Source organism: Rhamphochromis sp. 'chilingali' (assembly GCF_963969265.1).
Source record: "Rhamphochromis sp. 'chilingali' genome assembly, chromosome: 6".
Taxonomy (NCBI): Eukaryota; Metazoa; Chordata; class Actinopteri; order Cichliformes; family Cichlidae; genus Rhamphochromis; species Rhamphochromis sp. 'chilingali'.
Window position 1 is genome coordinate 31,235,403 of NC_137933.1, and position 16,013 is coordinate 31,251,415.

General features: G+C 43.7%; 1 protein-coding gene across 1 annotated transcript; it reads left to right on the forward strand.

The window, feature by feature from the left end:
- Positions 1 to 800: 800 nt before the first annotated feature.
- Positions 801 to 1,964, forward strand: LOC308398892 (uncharacterized protein; the record flags this gene model as incomplete). Its single annotated transcript, XM_080885760.1, has 2 exons — positions 801 to 1,295; positions 1,472 to 1,964. The coding sequence occupies 2 exons, from the start codon at positions 801 to 803 to the stop codon at positions 1,529 to 1,531; spliced, it is 555 nt and encodes a 184-aa protein (XP_080741886.1). The 3' UTR covers positions 1,532 to 1,964.
- Between the last annotated feature and the right edge of the window lie 14,049 nt (positions 1,965 to 16,013).

Here is a 16,013-nt window from a genome sequence, read left to right on the forward strand (position 1 = left end):
TTGCCATTTTGCAACGAGCTTAGCTTCTGTCTTGCTAGCTTGTGCTGCGCTCAGTGGATCTGCACTCGACAGTGCAGCCTAGGCGGAGTAGTCGAACGCAGATCCACTGAGCGCTCAACACAGACATCGTCAGAAGAAAAGTTGATAAAATAAATAAAAAATTTTGTACTGTTCGTGTTAGGATGCCTGGGTCGTTGACCCAGGGTGTTTGAGTTTATGTTATTATTTATACTTTCTAGTTTTTGGTTTCTTTGAGTTCCGTCTTATGGCTTATGTCTCCCCTATCACCTGCATCCCCTTGTCTAGTTCGCGTCTGTGTATCCTAAGTTCCTATATCCCCGTGTTCAGTCAGTGTTTGTGTCTGCCCTGTTCCCACGTCTCTGTTCCCTTTGTAGTGCCTGCATATGAGTCTGTGTCTTTGTTCAGTCTGTGTTATGTGTTTCCTGTTTTACTTTGAAAGTCCATGTCTGATGTTAATGTGTCTGGTTTTGCTTCCTCTTGTCTCGTTAGGCCTGATTTGCCCCAGCTGTGTTTCCCTCCTGTTACCCATTCCCTGATTGCTCCCTCTGTGTATTTAAGCCCAGTGTTTCTCTGTGTCTGTGTCGCGATCTACCGTTTTCATAGCTGTGTGTTCTGTCATTTCTCTAGTTTAAGTTTGTTTTGAGTTTTTTCAGTTATGTTATATTTTGAGTATTAAATTAAAGCCTTTTTTGAGTTCACGTCTGTCTCCGGAGTCTGCACCTTGGGTCCTATTCCTGCCTGCACACAGCCTTAACCTAACAGAAGATCGCGACCAGAACATGGACCCAGCAGACTCCGTGTGGTATCAGCGACCCGCAGTTTCTGCCTTCCTCAAGGAGATCGTGAGGGAGGAAGCTGAGCATGCCCAGGAGCTCCAGTCACCCTTCTATGGGTCACATTTGGCTTTGGGAGGGCCCCGCAGCCTCCAAATGGCTACGGCCGAGCCAGCGTCTATGCCTCGGGCGATCAGGTTGAGCACGTGCTCCTTCTCTCCAGTCGCTACACCTCCGCCTTCACCCCTGGATTACCAGTCCGACAAGAGAGTTAAGCGGCGGAGAAAGAGAGATTATGTGACACCGGACGTTAGACTCACTCCGCTGCAGTCCTTCGCTCTGTTTTTGGGTCTGCCACGTTCTGAGCTTCACAAACTCTCTGCTTCCTCATCGCAGCCCGGTCCTTTGGAGGATTCGCAGCCCAGTTCGCCACCTCCCACTTCCCGGAGGAGGCGACGCTCACACCGTCACCACTCTTTTTCTGCGGAGCAACTCCCGGTGGTGAGTTGTGATTGCTGTCGTTCCTCGGAGCTGGAAACTAATAATCAAATGAACACTGCTAAGACTGAGACTATTAAGACTGTTAGACGTGGTGGTGGTAGGAAGTTAAAAAACGTTTTAGAAGAGTCTGTGTTTGCTGGGCCTGCTCCTTCGCACCATTGTGTTCCTGCTCCCAGGGCAGCTCAGGCCCAGCATTCCCCTGCACCTGTTTCAGTGCTTCAGGTGAGGGAGGCTGAGGTCCAGCTGGTCCCTGCTCAGGTGTCTAGGCTGGCTGAGCCTCTGCCTGTCGCTGCACCCGTACCAGCTCCTCGGGTGGGGACTGCAGCTGCCCAGCCGTTGACTGTGCCTGTCCCGGCTCCCAGGGTGAGGATGACCGGGAACCAGTTAGCTCCTGCACCCGTACCTTCTCCTCGGGTGGGAGTGGCTGGTGTCCGGCAGGTACTTGCACCTGTTTCTGACCTCGCTGGAGGCTCAGGTGAGCCCGTCCAGCAGTTTTCTGTAGGATCCGTAGGCTCAGACAACCTAGTCCAACCATCTGCTAATCCACCACCTCACCCGCCATTACTGCCATCGTTACAACAGTCAATACAACTTAAACTTCTCTCCATAGCTCAGACATTAGCTCACCTATCGGCTCAGTCACCTGCTCAGTTACCGCCTCAGTTGTTTGCTCAGTCACCTGTCTCCACTGGAGGGTCCGTGGAACCGCTTCAGCCTCCTGTCTCCGCTGGAGGGTCCGAGGAACCGCTTCAGCCTCCTGTCTCCGCTGGAGGGTCCGAGGAACCGCTTCAGCCTCCTGTCTCCGCTGGAGAGTCCGAGGGGGCCGTTCAGCCACCACCGGCTCCACCGCCTGGTCCGGCCTCCGAGTCTGCAGCTCCGTCTGGTCCGGCCTCCGAGTCTGCAGCTCCGTCTGGTCCTGCCTCTGCTGCTCCGCCTGGTCCGGCCTCTGAGTCTGCAGCTTCGCCTGGTCCGGATTCAGCCTCAGCCTGTGCTACGCCTGGTCCAGCTTCGGCTTCTGCTTCGCCTGGTCCGGCCTCAGCCTCTGCAGCTCCGCCTGGTCCAGTCTCCGAGTGTTCAGCTTCGTCTGCTCCTGAGGTCTCCCTGCTGTCTGTTCCTGCTCGTCCTGCCCGTCCTGCTCGTCCTGCACGTTCTGTCCGGCCGATGTCTGGACGTCGTTGCCGTTATGGACAGCCCTCGGAACTACGCCGCCGTCATGGACGGCCCCCTGAACTACTCCTCCACCAGTGCCTCCCGCCCGGCCGGCCTCCTGACCTGCTTGGTCGCCGTCGCTGCCTCCCGCCCGGCCGGCCTCCTGATCTGCTCCGTCGCCACTGGTGCCTTCTGCCTGGCCGGCCTCCTGAACTGTTTTCTGGGCTCTTGGACCATCAGCCTCCGGGCCGACCCCCTGAACTGCCCGGGATTGGACTATCGTGCTGTCAGCCTCCGGGCCGGCCCCCCTGAACTTTTTTTTTTTTTTTTTTTTTTTTTGAGACTATTGCCTGGGCCTCTGCGCCTTTCGTGAGCTCTTTTGTTTGTTTGCTTTTGGACTTTGCCTGGGCCTTGGTGCTGTTGTTTTGGACTTTGTTTCTGTGTTTTGTTCTGTTGCTTTCCGGGCTCCAGTGTTTGCACTTTTTTGTTTTGTTGTTTCTGGCTCCTTGTTTTGATTCGAGCCCTCCATCCTGTTTCCCCCGCCGCCCACCCTGGTTGGGTTGTTTTTGTTTTTTTTGATTTTGATGTTTTGGTTTGGGCTGTCTGGAAGCCGGCCCTTAAGGGGGGGGGTACTGTTAGGATGCCTGGGTCGTTGACCCAGGGTGTTTGAGTTTATGTTATTATTTATACTTTCTAGTTTTTGGTTTCTTTGAGTTCCGTCTTATGGCTTATGTCTCCCCTATCACCTGCATCCCCTTGTCTAGTTCGCGTCTGTGTATCCTAAGTTCCTATATCCCCGTGTTCAGTCAGTGTTTGTGTCTGCCCTGTTCCCACGTCTCTGTTCCCTTTGTAGTGCCTGCATATGAGTCTGTGTCTTTGTTCAGTCTGTGTTATGTGTTTCCTGTTTTACTTTGAAAGTCCATGTCTGATGTTAATGTGTCTGGTTTTGCTTCCTCTTGTCTCGTTAGGCCTGATTTGCCCCAGCTGTGTTTCCCTCCTGTTACCCATTCCCTGATTGCTCCCTCTGTGTATTTAAGCCCAGTGTTTCTCTGTGTCTGTGTCGCGATCTACCGTTTTCATAGCTGTGTGTTCTGTCATTTCTCTAGTTTAAGTTTGTTTTGAGTTTTTTCAGTTATGTTATATTTTGAGTATTAAATTAAAGCCTTTTTTGAGTTCACGTCTGTCTCCGGAGTCTGCACCTTGGGTCCTATTCCTGCCTGCACACAGCCTTAACCTAACAGTTCGATACATATGCGTACCAAACCGAAAGCACTGTATGAACGGTTCGATATTGATACGAGTATTGTTGCACCCCTACTAAATATACATATGTATACATATATACCTGCACATGTCCATACACATGGAAGGTCCATTATGCATGAAGTGGTGACCGGGGATGTTCACAGTGTCCAGTGACTTATGACATCGTGATTGAGGAGTTATAGAGTCTAACTGCTGTGGGATGAATGATCTGCGAAAGCGCTCCTTCCTGCAGCGAGGGTGTTTCAGTCTCTGACTAAAGGAGCTGCTCAGCCCACTCACATACTCATGCAGTGGGTGATGTGGGTTGTTCATGATGGATGTCAGCTTTACCACCTCCACAGACTCCAGGGGACATCCCAGCACGGAGCTAGACCTCCGCACCAGTTTGTCAATCCTGCTCCTGTCCCTGTCCGTGCATCCACTCCCCCAGCAGGCCACTGCATAGAAAAGAGCAGATGCTACCACAGTGTCATAGAATGTCCTTAACAGAGTCCTGCAGACTCCGAAGGACCTAAGACTGCAGACACTGTTGTGGTTTGGAGAATTTCTAAAAATCGAATGGGACACAGAGCCTTCAGCTATCAGCGCCCACTGCTGTGAAAGCAGGTCTCATTTTGGATTCAGGAGACAGCCACGCTCTCAGCTTATAAGATCAGAATTCAAAAATTTCCTTTTTGATAAATGTAAACATCACACAGCCAAAACATTTTGATGCTTTTCAGCATTGTCTTTTATTCTCTAATGGTTGCTGTTCCAACATGGCTGCAGCTTTTCAGCTGCCAGTCAAACATACACACCACCAAGAACATCCTTCAGGACCTGGTTTGCTCTTATAGGCAGGGGAGGCATGCGGAGCTGATGCAGATCAGGTGATTCAGCCTCTCCACACCTGTGCCACGCCCACCATGTCCGCCACAATAAAACCCGTAGTTTGGGTTGGAATAAGGTGATCCTGAGCCATCTCTTAGTGGTGCTGCTACTTTAGCCTGTTGGGGGACTTCTTTTTCACTCTGCCTTTTCACTTGCCATGCATTTTACTACCCAGTGCCTTTAGTTTGTGTTTTGGGCATTGTGTGATTGTTGAGGCTTTTCTCTAATATCCCAGGGTCTTTACCTTTAAATGTAAAGCTCCTTGACGTGACTGTTAGGAATTGGCCCTATATGAACTGAACTGCACTGAACTTTGTCTGTAGACTTGTCTGTTTTATGCAGTTAAATTAAGATTTATTAACCAAAACAGGCCAAATCAAAGAAGCTTTGTAGTTGCAGGCAGTGATAGGGGTGTAAAAAGGACTCAATCCTCTTTTCTGTGGTTAGATTTAGGCAACAAAAAGAGAAAAACTCTTTAACATTAAAACTGTCAAAACTTGGAGAGTGATGGTAATATGGCAGGTATACCAACTAGCCACAACAACCACCTGTAGATGTGCAAGACGTGTAATAATTTGTCATTAGAGGGTAAGAGGAAATTTGTCCAGGGTAGTTTTTTTTGTTCATTTCCTTTGAGTCCACAATTACAACCTTTGCGTCTTTGCTCAGGATGTCTAACCTCTCTGCCTGTGAGTAGTCATTAAAATAAAAGCCTAGAAAAACAATGCCGTGTTGACTGGAAAGGTAATTAGTCTTCATTTCCTGAGCTGAAGAAGTGGCAGGCTGTCTGCCATGAGGAATATATATATATATGTTTTGCAGTTTTGGAGACTAAAAGGAAATTTCAACCTTCCCAACGAGCAACATTGAAATGTCTGACATTCTGCTTTGCTCCCAAATATATACACTCTAGAAAAACAAATTTATTTGCACATTTCTTTGAGACTTGTTAATTTCTTTTCCTTTTTACAGAATCTGCTTTGTAACCATCGTGTACTGTGAAGAGACATGAAAAAGCAGCTTTGACTGCTGTGTAAAAGGCCTTTGCCCAGCACTGCTTATTAAGGCTTGCTTGAGTAGTGTTCACACTGTCTGATTTTCATGGAGCTCAACAGCACAATCAAAACTAAAAACAAAAGCAGTCTGATAGTCAGCACCTCTCCACACCATGCATTGAAGGAATTGATTATTTTCTGAATTGAACTGATTCACTGATGAGTTTGTGATATTCTCTTGAGTATTGTGCCTAACATGTTCTTATTTTTATTTGATGCCTTCTTTTATGAAGATTTGATGTGAAATCTTCCAACAGTAGAGAAAGCTCCCAGCAAATCCTGGATCCACAGCAGCAGCTACATCTGGTAACACTTGCATACAAATTTGTCAACAACCTTTTGAGTAACCCTGCTAACAAACTATAGAGATCCTACATACTATGGAGAGCTTGTGAGTGATGCTAGACAAATTGAAGTAACTAATCGGTGTACATATGTGTTTTTTAACGTATAAAAATACATATAGTGACAAAATGCATCTGTTGGCCCACTTTTAACTATTAAAATATGTTGAATGTCATCATAACTTTAGCCCTAAAAAAGTCTCAACCTTCACAAAACATACATTTCCTCACTGTTAAGTTAAAAATTCTAGAAAATATTTGTAGTGCTCGTTCCTCTTTGCAGACCAAATTCTCCCAGTTTGTCTGTCTCATCACCTACCTTTCTCTGCCCTCAGTCATTTCTCTTCCATCTCCTATTCATCAGCCTCACTCTCTTTCTCTGTGTAGGTTTCTCTTGCCCCCTGTTCTGCTCTCCCTCCTCCCTCTCCGTTGCTGAAACAATCATCAATTACCCTTATCCCTCTGTGTTATCCTTCTCTCAATCTCCCTCCATCTTTCCTGCCCATCCAGCAGAGTGGTTCCTTCTGGTTGGCTGTGGGCCACCCAACCCCGTCCCTGTCAGTCACCCTGCAAACGGTAGCTGAGCAGAGACTGACAGCTCTATGAGCAAATCAATAATAATCTTGAGCCTATGTAATCCTATACCTGAGGAGATCCCTTAGTGCATCCACACCTTCTTCGTTTCGCTTACCGTTTCATGCATCCTGATTTGCATATTTGCTACGTAATGTGCTAGCCCAGAAAAGGAAGACGATGACCTGTGATGCAGGAAAACAAGCCAAATAATCTAAAAATCAGGACGCGCATATGAACATTCACACCAACACAAAAACACACTATGATACCCACACACTGTCCTGTCCTGACTGTCACCAGGGGTAAGGTCATCGTGTTTGATGTATCAGCCGACTCTCATATGACAGCCTTCATATAACTCCAACCTCTTTCCTCCCCAAGAAAATTAACAGTTAGGGCTGAAGGACTGAACGAGCAGAGAAGATGTTGCGCCTGTCTCATAAAAAATGAACCATAACAAAGCCAACTTTGTGAGCTTGAACCTTTTTTTTGTCTCTTTCATAAGAATAATAATTTGATTTCTCTTGCCTGAAAATTATAATTTGCTGTCGTTAATGCTGTGAATCTGAAAAAGCATAATTAAATTTATCTTTTGTTCTATGTATTATTCTTGGTGTGATTGTCATGTGATTAATTTAAGTAAGCCCCTAAAACCAGAGAAGGTGCAGTGCAGCACACTAGATGCTCCTCCACCATAGGTGAAAGGTTTTGGTTTGTAATTATTGTTGTTTTGACCCACACAGCTCTCTGGGACTGATGAGGGATTTATAGTAGTGAGCGTGTGTTCATTAGTGTAGATTTTCGCCTACGCAGAACCTAGAGGGGTATGCAACCCATACAAATATGCTTGAATGTATAAAAAACCTCACAAAAAACCCCAACAGGCAGCTCAGAGTGGACGATTCTGTGCGTAGGTCGAATACCAATTAACTGAAAAGTGGACAGGATGGGGAAAAAACATGAATGATTAAAAAGAACAGCACGAAAAGGACGGACAGTGGCTGCAGTTGGCAGTTCTTGTTGTTTTTAAAGCTCATTTCACTGCATGTTTTTGTGTGTTAGAACTTGGCTCTTTTCTGTGGCTGAGTGAAAGATCAACAGCAGCACAATCAAGACTTGCCCACAGATTTGTTTGCGAGGCAGCGTTCACAAAGAGCAGAGACAAGAGAGCAAACAGCTACAGCATGAAGCCGTCAGTCTGCAAAGCTGTTTGTAGGCAAATACGGACACAAGCGCACAACCATAAATCTGCTTTAAATCAAGAGTACCACAGCTTGAATGTTAGGTGGGTGGTGAGTAAAGATCATGTTAATGTGGCTAAAAATTAAAGTCCCCCATTTTCAAAAAACAGTATGTGGGAGCACATTCTGCACATTGAGGCTTTTGTTGTTTTTTTGCTGAATTTTCTTCCTTAGATGGCCACAGATGTTTCTGTAGATCTCCATGTTGAAGGTGTGACCCTGGGGGACAAAGTCACAATGCCAAATCCTGGAATATTTAAAAGAAAAGAAAATAAGAGAAAAACATGCTCATTTGTTGGTCCTTGACTCTGCAGGCTCTGCCACGGTCATAGTAGGAGACCTAGCTGTTATCAGCACTGATAAGCTTGATTTTTTTTTAAGGTTAGTTTGACAAAATTTTTTAATTTTTCTCTGCACAAAAAGCAGCTGATTGGTTTACATCAGCTGCTCTTAGTATATTTCGTAGTGCATGAATTACCACATTTGATGACTACATATCAGCAAAGTCCCAAAGCAAGGAAAACAGGATAAGCTCAAAACAACATCATAGTGCAGTCCAGCTGGCAAATTCTCCCAAAACATTATAGCTCCAGTCCACGCTTTCCTGTATCACACCAAAAACTGCACTGTTGATAGAACAAAGCAGCTGATGTTTTATACACTAATGGTCCAATGATATTGGATTTAAAGGATTCATATGGACCAGTCTTTTTGAGAGGAGCATGTTGTCTAGCTGCAGAGGAGAGTTGAGTACACGAGAACCATGTTCACTCATCTTCTTCCTCTTGAGTTAATCCACTTGCCCTCTCTCAGCTTCCCTTGTGCATAGGTCCCTCAGATACTATCTCCATCTGCTGTAATTATGGAGACCCCCACCCCCTACTCACTCAGCCACACAAACTCACACACACACACCAAACACACTGCCCACTGGTGTAATTCTTGCTGCCTAGGGGGTCATGGGAGATTATGAGTGGGATCGATCAATGTGATGGTTCACACACACAAATGCTCACACACACATTCACAACCTCATCATTGATGAGGGCCTCCTTACCTCCCCTCGCCTACTGAGGGACATCCTGCAGCTAATGAGGACACACAAACACTGCCGACACTATCGACCACCTTAGCTTAACAAGGTACTTCATATATGGACCTGCTGGAAGACCATCAGCTTCGAGGCTCCCTTCTCTACACCTGCTCCACCACCGGAAAGTATAGTTAAAGAGACAATTAGTGCACAGTGATACAATGTCCAGGAAGAGTCTTCACTCTCTCCCACTGCTCTTACTTCCTGGACTCTTGGTGCTTCACGTCATAGCAGAGGGTGTACATGGAAATGCAAGTAAAGTTTAGCATCCAAGCCCGCAAATAATTAGCATAAATCATCACTTTTATTTTACACCTGAAGTGCATAGAGAGCAATACAAAACACCTCTGGAAAAATTTATGTATTGCTATGGGCAAAAAAAAAAATCACTAGTCAAAGGAAAAGAGTATTTGGCATTGACTTTCTGGTTTTACCTCACCTCTGCTTTGTAATACCTCAGCTTTTGATAAATGGTGTTTCAGCATTAGAATAGAAATTAAGGATGTGGGTAGTGGCTAGTCTTCTTATTCAATCCTTCTCGCTCTTTTACATGAATAATTTTAAAGTCCATCCATCCATGTTTTCTCCCACATACCAAATTCAGGGTCGCAGGGGTGCTGGAGTGTATCCCAGCTGCCACAGGGCAAGAGCCAGCGTACACCCTGGACAGGCTGCCAGTCTATCACAGGGTCAGCATAGAGAGACAGACAACCATTCACACATATGGTCAATTTAGAATCACCAATTAGCGCAACCCTACAAGTATCATGTGTTTGGACTATGGGAGGAAGCCAGAGTTCCCAGGAAGAAACCATAGAGACAGTGGGAAAACATGCAAACTCCCCACAGAAAGGCCTCAGTCAGATGGTGAATTTGAACCAACAACACATTAATATAGATCACAGTTCCTGTGACTGTTTCACAATAACAGCTAAAAAGGGCATTTGCAATTAAATGTATTCAACACCCTGCAGAATATTTCTGCTGCAGGAGCATAAGCAGCAAACAGTAGATTATATACTAAATTAATAGCAGAATGAATGGCCAGTTACACACTGAACTGTTTCCTTGAATTCCCCATCAGTAGGGACACACTATCAGTTCAACACAGGAGTGCAGCAAAGAATAAATACAAATATAAGGAGATAATTATGCAATGAATTACCTTTGAACAAATAGTGGAAGAAATACCATAATTAGTTATTATTAATGAACATTGTTTTACAAAAATATACTGTTAGCTAATTGAACCATTAGCAAACTATTATGGTGTACAATTAATTACAGAGGTGCCATCATATCAGTGCATCTACTCATGCAATTCAACTTTAAATGGAGAGAATTCACATTTGATTTTCTGAAACCCTTAAAAGGCATGGTATAATTAATGATCCCAAGAGCATATTTTCCCCTGAGGTGGTTAGCTCTGTGCAAATATCCATGTGCCTCTGAATTTTCTAAGCATGTTTTATCTACAAAGACATTATACTAAAATGCACCAACTATGCACATGTCCTTCAGTAAAACTTCAAGCAGACTTCAAAGATCTAATGATTGCTACACATTGCAGCCACAACTTTCCACATGTGTAACTGAATATAACCCTTATCTTAGAAGTGCCTTCAGGAAAGCATTAATGATGAGCTGAAAGCAAAGTACAGTGTAACAGTTCAGTCTAATATTCATTTCATTCTTTCCATCTCAATACTCATTTTCAAGAAATTATATATCAGTATACATACTCTGGATAATCAATGTAAAAAGCAAAATAAAAGACATGGCCTGCAAAGTTGTATAATTCTGAAGCCGTACAGCTTGTTATGATTAGGTCCACAGAGAATAACTTGGAACTGGATAATATGTACACAACAACCACAATGAATTTGTACCATAGAAAGCAGAAAAGTCTCTGGGATGTGTCGGAATGTCGAGGTGTATTAAAATGCTGAAGTTGTGTTTGTCTTTATGTTTATACTGCAAGAGAGCACCTGTGACTTCACTATTTGCACCTATATGTGTTTCTATGTGAATGTGCATGCTTCTGTGATGTATGCATTATGGAAGCTGACTGCTGGTGGCCAGAGAAGACGTCAGTTTACTGCTGCGAACATGAAAGAGTTCTCCTAGGGGGGGAGGGAACTGGTCAGCAGACATGACCTACAGAATCAATGTCCTTATAAAAGAATAAATGACAAGATCAGAAGAAAGGCTAACATCAAGAAGTAACAGAGGATGGGTCCAGTCAAAAGCACTGACAGACAAAAAGAACAACAACCTGTATTTTCAAAAAATATTAAACGCATTAATGTGTTTTTTGTGTATTCTCTATAAAAACAATGCACAAAGTACCTGAACTGATTCAATTTAACTTCACTGATAAAAGTGCATATATCCTGTGCATTTAAACCCTGCACAGTCCAATACACTCTACTGCTAGTTTAAGTTGTAGCATAGAAGAAAAGTTGGTTTATTCTCTCTTGCTTTACAGTTATATGTGCATGTCATATTAGGGTCCATAGTGTTACATAATTAAATTTGAAACCTGCCACTCACTAAACTGAGAGACAAAAGCATATACTATATACATATGGACAAAAAGTTAATATAATACCTTAAAATATGGAAGTTTGAACATCCATGTTTCCTCTACTATTAGGAAACACCATTTACTAATGTAAATTGAATAGGAAAGAGTAAGAAAGCAACTTTAACCAACATCTGTCCTATTGGACACGATAGATGTTGATTTAGGAGGCTTGAATGGGATGCGGGATTCACTGGTTCCTTTCATCTGCATTTGTGTCTGTGTGGTTAGCCAGCTAAACAATCTCACCAATTACTCTGAAAATTCCCTGGATGGCACAAGACACTTTGCCAAAAGAAAAGTACCATCTGTGTCAAGTGTCATCAGGCGTGAAGTTCATTCAGACCTGGTGATCAGGACATGGGATCACATTCAATCACAGCACAATGCACACAAAGGGCAACAATTCAAGACTTTCAGATAAAGACCTGCAGAACCCAAGTGTGTTCATCTTCTTTATGCTGGTGGGGGTCCAGAAGACCACTCCTCCTCCTGTATCGACATTGTGTGCCCTTTCAGAGCCCCCCGTCACCTCGGTTTTCTTTGTCACTGGGTTGGCTGGCTCTGTAACAACCAGTAGGGTTCCCCCACTACAGGAGCAGTTACTTTCTCCACTTAAAGGTCAGTGATGTTACCTGGAGGCTTTCAGTACTCTGTCCATCTCTCTGCTGAATAACTTCAAACAAGAGCAACTGTACAATGCATTATTCATGTGAGGAATTTGGAAGGCTCGGGGTTAGTGATGTTGGTGTTGTTTTGGTTGGGATAGGAAGGTAAGCTAGAACTCAGATATACAGGCAGGTGATAACTCTAAGAAAAAAAATATCATGATCTTTTAGAAAGGTATTGGGCCACTTTTAATGCAGCATGGCATTGATTCTGCCAGGGGGGGAGAAACAAACAATTCTTCTAAGACATATTTAAGTTTTGATAAAGGCACTGAATTGTCATCTGAGGGTACTTTGGGGCGCCTGGATCCCAGGGAGGCTGACACCACAGCGCCTGGCCTCTACAGAATCGGCTGCCCGTCGCCTCTGGTTCTCTGGGACTTCCACCCCTTGGCTGTGGGCTCCCCATCTAGGGCCTCCCTCCTTCTCCTTCTCCTGCTGGGATGGGTGCACAGATATCAAAGGTATTCTTGGGAGGCTGCAAATAGCCTGGTTCACCTGAATCCTTCTCTGCCTGTCTCTGGCTCCTGAGGTTTCCTAACCACCTATCACTTTCACATACATTTTGTGACAAAGACACATACACACTGACTCACAACACTCTCTCTCTCTCTCTCTCTCTCTCTCTCTCTCACACACACACACACACACACACACACACAACAAGAAGATTGTTGATTTTAGTTGGAGATACATTTCTATTTCTACTCTGTCCTTTTAATATACCCACCCCCTCTTCCCCTCTCCTGCCTGTCTTGTCTTATACATTGTCATACTTTAGACCACATACAATGTAATAACTTTAGATAACACGAATACAAATGAAGACATGAACAGATAAACCCTGAAGAAGAGGAGCCTGTAGAGAATTTATGGAGCTGACCTTGGAAAAGCAAAGTGTGTTTGGCACGACAGTGATTTCAGATCATAATTCTGATTGCAAAATCTGCCAGAGAGGACAGGATCTAAAAAAATGCACTTTTCCTTGACTTGTTGGACAGTGGTTGCTGGAGCTTCTTGGCTGTTGCTGGCTAGAATCAGTCTCAAGGAGGATGCTGCACCAAAACCCTACAGGGGATTAGCTTGGTTGCTAGCAGATTGCTGCAGTTTCCCATAGTTTACATGCTTGGTAACTTGGTAACTAAATACTGAGCAGCAGAAAAACTCAAAAATGTGTGAACCAAACAGGCAACATAAAACATCTGCCTTCAAGGTAGCATGTTTCAAAGGGCACATCTCTTACTTGTTATGGTGTCCTTTTCACAGTGGGAGCATTGCTTAATGAATGCTCGGCAAGTGTTTGAAGAAAAAATCATGAAGAATACAGCTGAACAGAACAATCTGAGGTTTTCAACACAGCACTGTTTATCCTTTTACACCCAATTTCACCCAAATGTCACACTTTCAATTCAAATTCATTTATATAGCACTAAATAACAACAACAGTTGCCTCAAGGCACTTTATATTGTAAGGTAAAGACCTTACAATAATACAGAGAAAACCCCAACAATTATATGACCCCCTATGAGCAAGCACTTTGGCGACAGTAGGAAGGAAAAACGCCTTTTTAACAGGAAGAAACCTCCAGCAGAACCAGGCTCTTGGAGCTATCATGAGTGGTTGGGGGTGAGAGGAGGAAGGACTAAGAACGCTTTGGTAGAGAGCCAGAGATTAATACTAACAAAAGATTAAATGCAGAGTGGTGAAAAAACAGCCTAGAACTAAGGGATGATTCAAAACAATAGAATAGAGTAGAATAGAATAGAATAGAATAAGATAAAATAGAATAACATATTATATAAAATAGAATAAAATACTATGTTGCATCAGGAAAATTGCATTTAGTAATACTGGAAGTTAGTGGTTCAGATTCCTTCATCGATTCTCTTGAGATTAGCATTGGCTTCTCACCACTATCGCTAAGCAACATTTCAAAGATGTTACATTCTTGCAAATTAATTGCACACTGTGTGGTCAAATGTTTGTGGATGTTGGAGGTGTTTCCTTTCTTTGTTGTGATGGAGAAGGTAGGTCATCTTCTAATCGGAAGGTTGGTGGTTTGGCGGATTGGGCAGGATACTAACCCCAAATTGCTCTTTGATGCATCAATCAGAGTATGAATGTGTGTGAACGTTAGATGGAAGGCACTTACACAGAAAAAGCACAGGGAAAAGTGCTGGTGTGAATGAGGCAAGTTGCATAAAGTGCTTTGAGTGCTCAGACAAAGTAAAAAAAGCTATTTAAGAACCAGTCCATCTACCATTTTTACCATAAGTGCTGAGGTCATTACTCAAAAAAGTAATGTATTACACATTTTACACCAATTTCCTGTAGTGTAGTGCAGTAGGGTACTTAATTAACCCCAGGAGATAGTAATTAGTTATACTACTCATTACATTTCTTTTTGTGTTTCTTCATAAAATGATGTGAACTGCACTGTCTCATAGTCACCAGTTAACAACATAAACCTGAAGCTACAGTCCCACAGAGAAGAGGCTGCAGCCTGACTGCTCATCTGTTTGTTACCTGTTTAAGTTTAGGGTCTGGCTGCTGGGCTCGGGTCGGCATTCACGCGGCTTTACATCACTCTGGGTTCTTGGCAAGCTTAGCGTTAGCATGCTGTCTGTGCAGGTGCTTGTGAAGAGCTGAAGGTGTGTTAGAAGAATAATGGAGTTGTTTCTGTTCTGGATGTAGTTTACATTATCACTGTGCTTCTCGTCCTTTTGCTCAATAAAATACCAATAAAATGACCAACTGGGGCTTTTGATTTCACAGTAATTTCAAGCAATCACCTGCAAATGGCCAGAGAATACTCATATTCCCTAGCCAGTTTTGACCTATGTGATTGAGGCCAATCACAAACTTTTGGGCAGCACCTATGATTATGTGATCAACGTGACAAACTTTAGTCAAATGGCAAAAAAATCTTTAAAGGTAAAATCTCTTTTACAATTCCCTTATATAAATACGGTATGATGACTATGGAATAATTAGTGGATTTTGAGTGTGGCCTGGGACTCATACAAAGAGGAAATTGGCAAATGCAGGATGGGGTTTTGCACACACAGCAGCTGTAATGAAACCAGCTATTTAAGCCAATGTGGCTGTAATGAAGAGCTGTGATTAGGGAGAGAGGCCCTAACAAGGGTGTGTTTATTGAGAGGCAGCGGAATGAAAGTGTTACTAGGAGAGAGAGAAGTGGGGGAGGAAGGGAGGAATGGGAGGAGAGAAAGAGAGCGAACTTATAGGCTGAGTGATGCTGCCAGAGCCAATTCATTACGACTGCAGCTCTGTCAATCCCTGCTCATCTCCCGTAGCACTAGACCACTAATGGAATTAGTCCCTGTCTCACACACACACACACACACACACACACACACACACACACACACACACACACACACACACACAGAATAAGGAAGAGGGAGCGAGGCCAACCCAACACAAACTGCATTAACACAATGGGTCCTGAAGATATATCTCTGTGACAAAGCTTTCACACTTGCATCCCATAAATCCTTGGAGGTCAGTAGGCTAACCACACAGACACATGCACCATACGCTACAAATCATTAAAATAAACAAATATATAATGACAAAATATTGACACAGAGAATCTTGACTATGATTTCATATTTCATATTTATTTTATTGCATTCTTGGAAATTTTACTTAAGCAGCAGAAGCAGATCAAAGTTCATCACACACACGACAAAAAGTATCTCACTTAAAAAGTAGAGGATAATTTAAATATTATCAACACGCAAACACACCGGAATGAATCTGAATCTGAATTATGCTTCTGGTGGCACATGACAAAGACAGTGCTTTTGACTGGCTGAGAGCTGCTTATCTGATTTGACTGAATAGA